The sequence below is a fragment of the Athene noctua genome, chromosome 7 (genome assembly GCF_965140245.1).
Source record: "Athene noctua chromosome 7, bAthNoc1.hap1.1, whole genome shotgun sequence".
Classification (NCBI taxonomy): Eukaryota; Metazoa; Chordata; class Aves; order Strigiformes; family Strigidae; genus Athene; species Athene noctua.
In genome coordinates, this window is record NC_134043.1 from 319,075 (window position 1) to 333,295 (window position 14,221).

The 14,221-nt window shown below is 41.2% G+C and overlaps 1 protein-coding gene across 7 annotated transcripts in view; it reads right to left on the reverse strand.

Annotated features, from left to right (window-relative positions):
• The window catches only part of TANC1 (tetratricopeptide repeat, ankyrin repeat and coiled-coil containing 1), an 84,900-nt gene that overhangs the window by 15,713 nt on the left and 54,966 nt on the right, over positions 1-14,221 (reverse strand). For all 7 annotated transcript variants that reach the window (XM_074911402.1, XM_074911401.1, XM_074911408.1 and 4 more), the window contains 10 exons: positions 12,824-12,949; positions 10,583-10,864; positions 9,575-9,726; positions 8,065-8,296; positions 6,651-6,817; positions 4,045-4,652; positions 2,582-2,690; positions 2,246-2,368; positions 1,149-1,385; positions 345-530 (listed from right to left, as the gene is read on the reverse strand). In XM_074911402.1, the coding sequence (XP_074767503.1) occupies positions 345-530; positions 1,149-1,385; positions 2,246-2,368; positions 2,582-2,690; positions 4,045-4,652; positions 6,651-6,817; positions 8,065-8,296; positions 9,575-9,726; positions 10,583-10,864; positions 12,824-12,949 (2,222 nt within the window). The remainder of the gene's footprint in view (positions 1-344; positions 531-1,148; positions 1,386-2,245; positions 2,369-2,581; positions 2,691-4,044; positions 4,653-6,650; positions 6,818-8,064; positions 8,297-9,574; positions 9,727-10,582; positions 10,865-12,823; positions 12,950-14,221) is intronic.

The following is a 14,221-nucleotide window of genomic DNA, read 5'->3' on the forward strand; positions in this document are numbered from 1 at the left end:
GTATGTGCAATATACAATTTGTTATACTATGAAAAAAAAAAATCAACCTGAAGTAGAAACATACTAGGGTGGATCACTGATACAGAATATCATCATTACCAACTTCCAAGAACAGAGAGGAAAAACTAGACAGAAAATTAAATATGAACAAATCCTGAAGCAAATGGTATTATTAGATAATTAACTACAGCATTTAAAATAACTGCTAAGCATTCATACTACTTTAAACATCAGAAGTTTCAACAGTTCTGCTTTCCAAACCTCTTTTAAAAATAGCTGCAATCACTGTTGTACAGTTCTCATAAATTCAAACAGATCTGGGAATATTTGAACTATCGACCTACCTGGCAGTGCCCCATACTGGAAGCAGCTGTTAGAGCTTGCTGCAGTGCCTGGCTTTTTCTTAGTGAATTTTGTTCTTGGGAAGGAGTTACCCAAACAACATTGAGCAAGTATTCAAGGATATCACGATGTCCTCTCAACGCACTATGGACCAAAGCACACTGGCCTTTCTTGTCTACACAGTCAGCCTGCAGTGGGTGAAAAAATAACGTTCAAAGTCAAAAAGTCCACGGAGAGAAGGAAGCTCCTGAGCACCACAAGAAAGCACATGTCACTCCTGTCTTCAAAAAGGAAGATCTGGGGAATTACAGGCCAAACAGCCTCACCTTAGCTGCTGGGAAGGTGATGGAAAAACTAATCCTAGAAACCATTTCCAAACATATGAAGGAGAAGGTGGTGACTGGGAGCAGTCAGCATGGGTTAACGAGGGGAAGCCACGCTTAACCAACCTGAGAGCCCTCTACAACGAGGTGACTGCCTTGGTGGATGAGGGGAGAGCTATGGATGCTGTCTGCCTCAACTTCAGTGAGGCTTCTGGCACCGTCTCCCAGAACAGAGTCACGGACAAGCTGATGGAAGAACAGGTTATGTGAGGGCTTAGGGAGGTGGACCCAAAACTGGCTGAACGGATGGGCCAGAGGGTGGTGATCAGCGGCATGGAAAATCCTGGAAAATTCTGGACTCTCCCACTGCCTCTGCCCCTCTATCTGTGTTAATTATATACTTTCGTAATCAGCAATGGTTTTCTTAGGCCTCTGCATGATTTTCTGGGCTGCAAACATTGTGATCTTTGTGCGTCAGCTTACCTTTGCACCTTTTTTGTACAGCAGTGAGACTATGTTCATGTGACCTGCAGCAGCTGCATAACTAAGTGCTGTCATCCCATTTTCTGAAGTTCCATCAACAGCAGCTCCAAATTCTAGTAAAAGAGTGACCACTTCTTCATGTCCAAGGTGTGACTGAACACACAGCACTGGAGCATTATTTAGTACTTCAGTCCTATAATTCACATTTGCTCCTGCCAAGATCAGCAGCCGACTCACCTAAAATTCCATTTAAACAGATTTGTCTGAGTTTATTAAGAGACTTTGACATTTTGATTCAGGTACTCCTATGTTACTCCCTAATTCTGATGCAGATTTTATTGACAGACAACAACTTTATCACATATATAGCAATAAGAAATCTATTAGGAAACGGATTACTGTATTGCTGAACTATGGACTCCTAATATAAGACTCACCTCTCCTCTGAAACTCACTACTCTCACCACAATTTCATCTGTGTGACTCATTACTACTCTGCAGATTCATGTAACCAACTCCATTAATAGAGAACCAGATTGCATAAAAAGCAACCTCAAAAAAATTATCAGAGAGAGTGTGCGTGTGCATGTACACACAAACTTCCAATCAGAAGGCTCAGTAGGTGGCTAAAATTGCAACTTGTCCACTTGGATTTCCCTGTCCATAATCCAAGGATTCAAATAACAGTGCAAAGTTCCAGCATTTTACATCCTTCCACTCTCACAGTATTTTCCCTTTTACAATTCCCTTGATACTCACCCATACGAGAAAATATGGCTGAAGTCTGCCCAGAAACTCGGGTGGTACATCTGACCCCCTGAAAATGCATCCACACACTTATCTACACTACAGTGAGTGGCCACATCGGAATCAGGGTGAAACCCTTCTTCCCATCAGAACTATCAAGGAAAATTGAACTGGACTTTAATAAGATCTTAAAAAAGCACATGAAGACTTGTTATAAACGAGTTCAGTTACAGATGCACAGTGGTGGGCTTTTAGTTCTAAAGGATTACAAAAATTTTAACATTCATTGACAGAGTTACAGCAACAGTGGCAGACGAAGCACTGATTGTAAAAAATGCTTCCTTTCTTACCTTCACGTTGGGTGTGTAGATGTTTCTCAGAGAAGCCAGGGCTGCAGACAGTCCATCAGTGCTATAACCAATCCACAAGGCTTGAAGATGACTGGAAGAGATTCCAGTCCTTTTACTGAGACCCTAACAGAAATGATATGACAGGAAATCTCTCTATAGGATTAGAAATACTATTTATATCTGCATTTCATCAGTAAAAAGAGAAGTAACAATTTTGTCAGCACTACCAAGTATTTTGCATAAGCTTCTAACAAATTATTAAAGCAAGTCAAAGGAGAATCTCCAAGAGGCATTCATATGAATAAATCATAAACCCTATAAAGCTGCAAGCTTTACCTTAAAAATGTGAGCCTTAAGTATATGATGACCGAGTTCCATAGTTTGCTGGCGGTTTAACTTTCCCTCTTGTCGAGAAAACATGAAAGCCAGTAGAGCATGTCCATTCCTAGTAAAAAGGATTAAGAGAGAACTGCTTTTATAATCATACTTTCAGTAAATAACCCAACACATCTGTACGCCCATCATAACACCTCAACCTTGTCAGACTACTGAAACATACCGTTACATCTAAACAAAATGATTTCCATAACAAAATAATGCAACCAGAAAAAAAGGCAAATTTCAAAGTTGACACACACTGCTAATACCTTTCTACTGCTGCCTCACAAAGGCCCGCCTGAGGAGGACTGGTGCAGCTTTGGACATGGATTTGCATACTGCTCCTCCTTAGTCTTGTTTCATCTCACAGGCAAAAACTGCAGGTACCTCAGATAAAAACCCTTTTAGAAGATCAGAATCCTTTGAAAATTTGAGATAAAATGTGTATGTAGTAATTCTACATCTACACTAGTTGGTGGTCAGTGTTCTGGGAAACACTGGAAATGGCATAACCCTGAGAAAACAGGGTATCATACACTATACATTTATCAGATTATATGCTGGAACTGGACAATTAACCATATGCTAATTAGACTATTCATCTGGAGATGAAGTTGTGGAGGGCTTCTCATCCCATCTTCAGAAATTTCTGAACAGAACTTTCCAAAAATGGAGGGTTTAAGTGAGCCTGGGCAGCACTCCTCAGGCCTCAGGTACTCCCAGGCCTGGGTGCAGCCAGCGGTGCCGCAGAACGGTAATGGCCACGGAGGCTGCAACGTGGGTAATTCCACCCGCTGAGCTGCTCTGGTCACGGCCACTCCGAGCACCGAGGGGTCTGGGGTCAGCGATCATTGCAAATGTCACCATTGTTCGTTCTTTTATAAAAGCAAAAAACTAAACCCCTGAAGAATATGAAAAAAACCTGGAAGATGAAGACTGGGAGAATGTGCGTGTACAGTAGAGCTTACTGTCCCCAATCCAGCTAATTCATGCTCTCTACAACAAAGGAGGTCACATGGAATACCCTGAAACAATGCCATGAGGATATAATTATAGAAGTGTCTTAGTATTTTACTTTTAAAAGAGCCCAAATGATGTTCTTTCTATTCCTGCACTCTAAATAGACAAGGCGGTGCTGCACATAATTCTTAGCAACTAATTAATAACACCACAGTACTCTCGTTTCTCCACGAAGGTAGCAAAATTAAATGCAAATCTGCAAATTCTCCACAGTAAAGTATGCACTGTAACCTCTGACACTTCTGGTCAAGTCTATTTCTAAACATCTACGTTTTCATTTTGGAAAAAATTAGGTGTGCTTTGTGTTTTAACATTACTATTTCCTCTCACCAACTGTTGCAACCAATTACATAAAACATAACTGCATTATTTGAACATGATGTGCTGCAGGTTTCACTTACCTTGGCTCACATAAGAAGTCAGCATTTTCACCGTCTGCTCTCCAAACAAGCCACTCCCTGAAGGAAGGATGGCAGAACATACGTGTTTTGTCACGTCTTTTTATCAGAAAACTTGAAAGGGCTTCCATCCTTTGGCTGAAGTCTTCCCATTGCTGTTCACCATTTATCTGGCCTGCATTAATAGCCTGGAAAATCTGGTCATCTGTCATGGGATGGAGGGATGCCAGTGCCACGTTCAGTATTGGCAGGGCTCGCTCAAATGCAGAGTTTGTCATGAACTTCATATTGCACTGAAGTAAGTACAGTTCTGAGAGAGACACTGGAACAACCTTGTAGCTTGCACTTTTGATTACTAAGTGACCTTTTTGGAAAAGATCCAGAGTGAGTTTCAAATAGAGATAAGATCCCAGGCTTCTCATGATCAGGTGGTTACTCACTTTCCCAATAATAGCTGCATCAGCTTTTCCATTTAAAGAGATGTTGTTTATAATTTCCTGGCTGTTATTAATTCTGTACTGAATATAAGCATTCAAATCATCATTAATTTCTTTGTTGTCTGGAAAATTGTCCAAGGATATTGTGATAAAAGGCAGTGCACCTACTACTTCCTATGAGTGGAGAGGGGAAAAAAAAAGAAAAAATAAAACCACACAGGTATTAACAGTATTCCAGATTCCAGCACTGAAAATTCAACAATGCATCTTTGCTATATTTCTCTTCTGCAATAGTATCAGATTAAAAAGAAATTCAGTATCTCTGTGGTGGCTTTACAACTACTGTCCCCTGATAACAGTCGGAACAGTATTTCTGCATTTAATTGTTTTTCATAGGAAGGTCTCAAAAATTTTACTACCAAGCTCAGCGGGGCACCTGAAGACGGTGAGCTTCAGAAATGATCGCTTCAAAATTAAGGGAACAGAAATCAGTTACCAGAATTGGACCCTAAGACAGCCCCAGGGAAGGGTGTGTGTGTGTGGGGGGGGTGTGTAGAAGGAGGATTTATTAAAAAGTATCACAAATTACAAGAAAGATTCTCCTCATTGTTACACCTTCCAGTGACAATGCCCAGAAAGTACCACCCACACATACACAGCCCCACTATTTAAGGCAAGTACCAAGTGTGGCACACTCAGACACTCCAACAGGTTTACCTCAACATGTTTTGTGTTTATGTAACACAGAACACATTTATGTTTATGTAAATAAAGACCCAAGAGACCTAAAACTTCTTACAGAGAGACATATATCAGAAGGGTTTAACAAACTTCTCAACACTTCCACAACACAAAAAGGAACTTTTTATTATACTTTAGTTACGTGATTTCAAAAAAACGAACTTTCAGGCTAGTGGGATATTTTGACCACAGATGCACATTTCTCCAGAGAGGAAACAGTCCCTACTACAGAAATCCCTTGTTAAAAATGAAGATGTAGTTGAGAACTAAACTCACCTGGAAGTTAAATGCCTAGAGCCTCATGGCAAGAAGGCAGATACCAACTAAACTCCCAGGAGGCCGTACTGCAGCACACCTGCACCCTACCACTGTCAAACCAGACCTGGAATCGCAGAACAGGCTGGGTTGGACGGGACCTCCAGAGCCCACGTAGCCCAACCCCATCACACATCCGACTTCCCTCCCTGCACCCTGTCAGTGCGGGCACAGGGCAGCCCTGGGGACACCTGCCCCCCGCCCATACACCCGCAGTGCACCAGGGAAGAGCGACTGCAGGGCTGGGCTGGGTCCGCCTCCTCCTCCTCCTCCTCCTCCAGGTCTCCTCCGGCAGCCGGGGCCCCTGGTGAGGCAGCAGCCCAGGGCTCGGAGGCCTGCGGGCAGTGCTGCACCCCGAGCACAGGGCGCTTGGGTATGGACACACCTTATTCTTAAAACTGAAGTGAAGGAGACGATCTTAAAACAGCCTGGCTAGTGCTGGAAACAAAACCAAGACTTTGTTCAGAACATTGCTATCCAGTGCAGAAAAACAGGAATTCTGCATGGCCTCACTTCAACACCCTTGGGATTTCTGCAAGTATCTCTTAGCTGCTTAATGCTGATAAAATGCTTCAACCAGAAGTTTTGAGGCTGGGTTTTTTCAGGGGCAGCAAACAGGTCAAGAGATGCAGAGAGATCAATGGTAATAAGGCCAGAAAGCAATTTCATCAACACAGAGAGTGGAATGGTGGCTTATCCCTTCCTAAAAAGTGAAAATCCAGAGTTTAACACTATCAGAAATACACTCCAACAAGTAAACATGGCAGGGAAAATCACTGTGGGCTTCTAATTGCTTTTATTTTTTTTTTTAACCTTTCAAACATTCATTTACCCATTTCACTCTTGAAGGCCAAGGAAACAGACTCTGATTTCACCACTCCTTACATTATCAATTCTACTAGCATACTCCAGAAAGTGATTCAAAACAAAAAAGGCCTCCAATATCATACTTGTGCACTGTAAATAAACATGCAACAATAAAAGGAAGGAAGGGGAAAAAACCCAAGAGACTTTACTTTGAATTCCTCTCAAACCAGTATTTTCCATAATAATGCAGCTGCACCAAGACAAACAATCACTTAGTCTTTGAGGGTAAGAAAAAAAAGGTGTTTTTACCTGGAAGTTAGTTCTTACAGTCACAATGAGCTTCAGCCAGGGAGGAAACTTAGAGATTATGCTTGTGATAAATGAAGAAAGTGTGTCACCATAATCAGGTTTATGAAATTCAGCATCATTTAAACCATCTACCAAAATTATGTAGTCTTCCTCAGGAATTTTCTGCTCTGAAATACAAAAACAGAAAAACGAAAGGATGAATACAAATTCTCCTACTGATGTATTTTATCCCCAAACTCTGAACATCAAGAAATAAAAATGTACCTTTATGCACAGCAATACATCTTATGGTATTTAAGTATTATTTAGGAGATTAAGAACAACATTAGGAGATATAAAACAACACCGCCATAAAATGACAAAAAGGAGAAGCAATCACAATGATGTTTTTTACTGTGCTATTATTATGGATCTATTTTACAACTGATTTTAAAAGTGTTAAAGGATTAAACAAAGCTGTAAATATAAGAGATGGGTGGACAGGGGAAGAAGGCGTATGTAGGCTGTTTAAGCAGTTAGTTAACACTACTTTTACTTATTAGCTATTTTCTTAAAACTTATCCTTTATTTGACTTACCAAACAAAAATAGTTTAAAATTTGCACAAATCATAGAGACATTGGTTTATGCTTTCAGTTCTGAGGAGAAAGGTTACTCTGCAACAGCTTGAGAAACTAGCAATATCCATTTTGAGCACTTCTTAAGGATGCAAATCCCAGGGAAATCCCAGGACTAAAGATAAGATTTGCCAATGGATTTCACAGGAATTTTGTTGACTGTCAACAGAATGCAAGAACTGCAAACCAGTTGTCATAGGAATGACACATGCTGGGCTCACACACAGGCAAGTCTGCTGCCCTGACCTGCCACACATCCAGTGCCTCCTCCAGCTGGGACCCACAGCCAAGCCAGCTCTTATCAAGGGGGAGATGGCGAAGGTTTTTTTTAAATACAAAATTCACGTTGTTACACACTTTCTTGGAAAACTGCTGTACCAATTTTAAAAGGAAGCAAAAGCCACACCCTCTTTGCAGGTGTTTAGGCACAGAAAATTACAAAACAAAGAAGTGTGACAAAAATCAAATGCATCTGAAAACAAAATCTTTTAATGCAAATGTACCAGCCTTAACTTCAAGCTACAAGGTCATCCTTGCGTTTTTTAGGAAAAAAAAAAAAAGAGTAGAGTTTCCATGACCTTTAATAAATTTCATAGAATTTTATTTTAAAGCATGAAACAACTGTTCAAAATCTACCTATTAATGTTACAAAGAACTACCACAATTAAGGAATCTCTTTCTCTGGGAATGTTCTCTTTTATTTGTTTCTCTTAGAGCATTACAATACATATTCTTAGATTGTTTTCTCTTTTTATGTCATTTAGATTCAGTTTCCACATCACTTCCTGCTTAACCTACCTCTCCTGAGGCTTGAAAGTGGTTCCAACACTCCCCTTTTAAAAGCTGCTGCTGGATCCTGGACACAAGATCTCAGGCTAAGCATGCTTTGTAAGTGAGGTTCTTTTATTAGAAGATCTCTGTATGCTGTTAATTGATTTGAACGACAAAGTAAAGCTGCAATACTGTGCACAAATTCTGGGACAAGACATGTGTATGTGTTGTCAGCCTGACAGTAGTGATAAGCAACGACCTGGAGAATCAAAAAAAAAAAAAGTGTTACCCCTTCAATATTTAAGTTGGTTACTAGTTAGTGCAGTTATGATCAAGTGGTACTAAATTTCTCTTTCAACTTCAGAATATTTTTCAGCGTTATATAAAATAATTATCCTGCTCTGCAGCTGGTCTCATATGGCCTGTGTCAGAGACACAGAGAGGAAGACACTGAATTAGATTTTGACCTTGTAGGGCGTGCAAAGAGAAAGAAATCACAAAGAAATCACAGTGTCAGATTCCAGCAGGAACACACAGTAATTTGAGTTCAGGCCATTTGGATACAGTGGGTAAACAGCTGAGTAACTAAGCAGTACCAGAAAAATAACTTGAGACTCTAAGTGACCTATTAGCTGTAATTTAACAACATTGAGTCACACACTGTAACGACCCAAGGACTAATTTAATCATCATCAGGCAAAAGTAAATGACAGACAGCTATTAAGGACATCTTCATATAGCAAAGAGAAAGGGGACAACTGCCTTTATTCTGATTATTCCAGAGGTGTGCATTAATTAAGAATAAAACATAACATAGGCCATATTTCTTGGGGGGGGGGGGGGGGGGGGGGGAAATCAAACCACAAGTAAAACACAGTGTTCATAGTAAATACAAAGTTTGCACTTCAGTGGCTTTCATAACATTGTTTCCAAAGAACAGGCATCACCCTGAAGACTGCAACAACAGCCTCATGTTATCCCACAACTATTTGCATACAATTCAGACATTAATTACTTCTACTACTTAGTCAAAAAAATTAAACACTTATCATAACAATCTAATGCAAAAATAACTGCTAATGGCTTCCTTCAGACTCTCAGAGTATGGAAAACAGACTACATTCAGACTCAGCCTGTACCACAGAATACAGATGGATTACACAGAGACCAAACATTTTATTTTTTCTTCCCCCCCCCCCCCCCCCCCCCGGATTTTACTTTTGGAAAGCATCTACCTGTAGAGAACACACAGTCCCTTTTGGAAGTAAAGGATCCCAACCTCCCATACACACATGAAATAGATGTGAAATTTTAAATGTTAACTCTTTCTATGACAAAGCAGAGTTCAAATAACTTGGAAGGTAGAAAGGTGGGTATTTGGTTTCACCATGCTGAAACGGACCCACCTGTTAGGAGTGTCCAAGGTTATGGCCTGTTCTCCATGCTGGCACACCCGGGAGGTCTGCAAAGCAGGCTGCCTCCCCCAGGCTAGAGGTTTTCTAACATGCTGAAAATCTGTTAGCAAGTGGAAACTCACCCTTGAAGCAAGACGTCTCACAGAATCACCTACTGGATTTTGGTATTCAGGAGCAGGAGAAAAATTCAATGTCTTCATTGTACTGGAACCACTTGCTGGAGAAGCAGACAGGGGTAACTGACTTAAAGGAATCTCCTGACAGGGGTCACCACCTATTTTTAAAAGGCAACAAATACAAGAGACTAAAATTGCTGACAGCAGATTGTTTTATAGGAAAACATCACAGAAGACCTTTACCACTGAAGTAAAAGTTAAAACTGAAGAACAGCAATAAAAGAAGCCTAAACTAGTCTGATAAATACAGGCACATATTTGCAACTTAACAATTTTAAAACAATTCAACTGACTTTTAGATCAAAACTATAGAATTAATGAAAGCAAAACCATGCTGATGTGAAGTTTCCTTACGAACATTACATATGCAATGACTCATTATTTAAACTGATAGTTATTGCATGACTGAACTCTTGGGAAAGATAAGCAATTTATCACTGTTGTTATTAATATGATTATTTGGAGCGTCAGGAGGGGAAGTAGCAGCGAGAAGCCACACCATCCTCCAGTTACGGCAGGCAGTGGCCAGGCCAGGTGACTGACTGATGGATCCAGCAGGGGACGTGGGTTTCTCCACAGCTTTACTCTCGCCTCCCCTGCAGCTCTGTGGGACATGGGTGGGCACGCTGGGAAGGAAATGTGTCACTGCTCTCCAAACTCAGGGGAGAAGGAGCCACTGCAGCCACCCCGCAGCAGAGCTCAGAGCACGCTCTGCCGACGGCGGGAAGGGAGCCTGCACCCCGTCTCCTTTTCACCTTCTCCTCTGACGGGCTGAGCCCACGCTGCATTACGTGGGAGGTGTTTGTCAAAGCATACCATTGTAACAGCTTCCTTTCCTCACTGGAGGAAACAAATACTTGCTGGGGAGTTGATGAGGCCTGACTACCTTAAGCCAAAAAAGCAAACAGCATTCGATTCTGGTTATCAGTACAATTACTCAGACAAGGAACATACTTTTAGGGGATGAATTAGGGCTATTTGAAGCTATTTGTCTCATGCGACTTCCGTGGCAGCTAAGTGCCACCAGCCGAGAAATAATTGCAGTCTTCCCAAATCCCACATTTCCAGTAATGACTGCTCCCCTGTTCTCTGCTGGATCAGTATTCTTCAATTTTTCTTCAATCGCTTGAAACAGCCACTCTCTTCCAACAAACACCGAGTCTGTAGTTATACTTGGCACTTCAAACAACAGCGGCTTCAGCAAAATGTCTTGAGGTTTATAGGGGATGAAATGACCTGAGAAAAGGTGGCAGGGAGAGAACTGTATGAGAAGAAACTTGACATGCAATAAACCAGCACTGTTTCAGAAGATAATTTTATTCGGTGACCTTGTTAATAGCGTTCATAATCAGACTTCTTAGAGCTTTCATCATGAAAATGATAAAGACTGATTTGCTCAGTTCAGGTCACCTCCATAATTCCTACGTGAATTATACTCTAGAGAAGAAAAGTTACAAGTATAATTTGAGGATTTTTTTTACAATTGACCTTGAGTTAATAAGTTGCAGAATCTGAAAGTTTTCTTAAAAATGCATTAATAATTCTATCTATAAATGGGGAAGTGTCAAACGTTTTTCAGTTTAGAGTGAACTACACTGCTGAGCACATCAGTGTTGGGTCTTCAGATCTATAAAGCCATTTACAGAGAAACAGAAAAAGGTACAGAGAATAAATCAATTTTTCTGGTTTAAAACCCTACATATTTTTAAAGTAACGTAAAAAAAAATTGCTGCCTGTTTTTTTGTACTTACGAAGCTACAAGAACAGGAACTACATAGCACAGCTGAAAGTAGTCATGTTTGATTACTGTGATCTACACATTTGTCAAACACCTGACAAGACTTAGAAGAATTTGGGTTTGGTCACATAAAGTGCATAAAAATTTACCAAAATAATAATAATGTTCACTAATATAATGCTCTAAAGGAATCATTAACCAAACCTCCTGTTACACAAATGCTGTTTCAGCATTTCTCTCTGACTAAAAAAACATAAATGACAGAGGACAGCATAGCATCTATATATGATCTCAAGATCAGTTTTACCAGGAATTTGCTCTAGTTTTTCTTCTTTTATCTGCTATTGGTTGCGACATGCTCCTGAATCCTTGACCAAACTCAGGCTCCAGAGGAGGAAAGGGCCTGAGCCGTGCCCCTCCAAGGCCCTCCCTCCCCACGTGTGCTGAGGGCAGGAGCAGTGGCGGCTCCTCGACAGCGCCACGAGAGCTGTGGGCACCAGGCGCCGCACGCGGCTTCGCCACAAGCCAACCCCCTTATTCCATCCAGAGGGCAGCTGGTGAACTGGGTGCCCCCCTCACACTGGAACACCCTTGTGGCTGCTCCTCGGGCAGAGCCCCCTCAGTGCAGAGCTTCAGGGAGTGACCCACACTGCAGGTAAGCTGGTGTGACCGTGCCCTCAGACCTCCTCTGGGTAACTCTGAATCCTTGTTACATTCTTAGTGCCTCAGTGACAGAGTGACCCTTGCCATCAAACTGCGTGAAGCCACACTTTTACAACATGGTATTTCAATAAAAGCACTTTCGCTGGTACCTTAGGCAGTGGCTCTTTGAGCAGACTGACTCACCCACCCGTGACACTGGTCAGTTAACAGGGCCTGCAGACGGCTGTGTTACGTAAGAGGAGAACACAAAAACATCGCATACATCACTTGCATTTAACATTAACCTGCTATTTTGTGACTCAACGGCCAGAGATACCAAGGTATGCATTACTCATAAATAAGTCTAATAGTTTTAGATCAGTTTTCTCCCTAAAACAGCTTCCTGAAGATTTTAAATTCAGCATAGCATCTCTTACAGTACACTCGTATCCAAATGCCACATGACAAAACCTGGCAGCCAAGAAAATGTTAAGTGCAGTTCCCCAACACTGGTATTACACAACTTTGGTCTGGAGATCCACGTGACGTGCGCTGCCCTGCCCAGGCACACTCCGATACACAATGCACTGATTTCTTATTATAAGCCATACATTCAATTTCTGAACAGCATTATGCAGCAAAAAGAGTAAGCGAGCATTGTATTTTCAGACATGCTGAGTGACCTGTCAGAAGAACCCTAAAATAACACTTTGTGGGATGGGGGTGTTCACAAATATCACAGCACATCCCTGTTACAAAACCACTGAGGAACTGCATGACTGGGCCAAGACAGATGTGGGTGTAAATATATGTACCTTTACTTTCCTGCTGCACTCTTCCACCAGCAGTGTTGTGCCAAGGTAAGCGGATTGAAGTGCGTAAAGGAGCATTTCTCTGTCCGTCCAAATAATTCAGATCTTCCAGTTTGGTTGAACTTGTTGCTAGAGTATTAAAGGATTGAAGCTTATTTTTCTCTCAGCATAAGTTACAAAGATCATTATCATTTATTACAGTTCTTTCCTCAACATAGTACTTACAGGTAAGTTCTTCTAGACCATGGCAGCAGTTAAGTCATAAGATTTACAAAATGCTTTTCAGACAAGTTCACTAAAGATTTAGCTGGATTTTTGCCCCTTTCAGATGGCCCTCACATCTGCCTGAACCTCCCCACGTGGTAAACAGTTCTCATGTTAATACAGTTCCCTTTTTCACTATGACAACAACTGTATCAGTGAGGTCAGAAGTCTTAGGAGCAGGTTCTGATTCTAGCTGCCAGTACACTGTGAGGAAAAATTTCTATTCTTTTTTTATCAAATGCTACAGAATTATGGATAACATTTTCAATTTTCTTCAATTTTTAAACCAAAACAATAGCTACACAAAAGAACTGAAAATCCAGAGAACACATGTGTCGAGTTGTATCAGAGATATGTATTTTTTTCACCAGAAATAAGCCAAATGAATATTCACATTAAAAAAAAGCAGTTTTCAAAATTGGTAACAAATCAAAAATCTTCCATCTGTTGGGAAGACAACACAGCAGGGCACAAGCAGTTCAGATTTCTGGAGTGCACTGACAACAACTTTCTGAAGCAGGTGACTGAGGAGCCACAAAGTAAAGAGGCTCAGGACCCGACAGAAGCAGGGAAGACGACACTGGACCAGAAACCTCCAGGGGCCCCTGACAACCCACTGCAGTCTGTGCTTCTCTAACACTCGCAAAACTCAGGTATTCTAAGTCTACAAGAATCCAAAGCTAAAATCCGGGGATCAGTATTTCAGACAGCTGTAACAATAAAAGGGCACTTACTGCAGTCCTCTTTGGCAACAAAGCCATTTAGTTCAGAGTGAAATTCCCCAAAATTTATGCAGTAGTGCTATAATACCCACGAAAATAAGGTGTTTGCTGCTTCCTCCTGTCATGTCCTAGAGTCAGCAAAAGTAGTGTCCCTCTCCAAAAGGCACTAATTTTAAACGGACATGCAGATCAAGTACGTTGAAAAAAACATGAATCACACACACAAGCAGTACAGTTGCTCCCAATGATAATCAAGCGCAGAACACATGAGCCTGACATATAATGCAGAGTTGGAATATCACCTGCATCACATTCATGAACTAGGGAGTTTTCTTCAGGAAGAGAATAACATAAGGCAGAAGGAAAAGCAGGACCCCAGTTTGGTTACGGTCCATCTCAGAACTTGAAAAGAGGA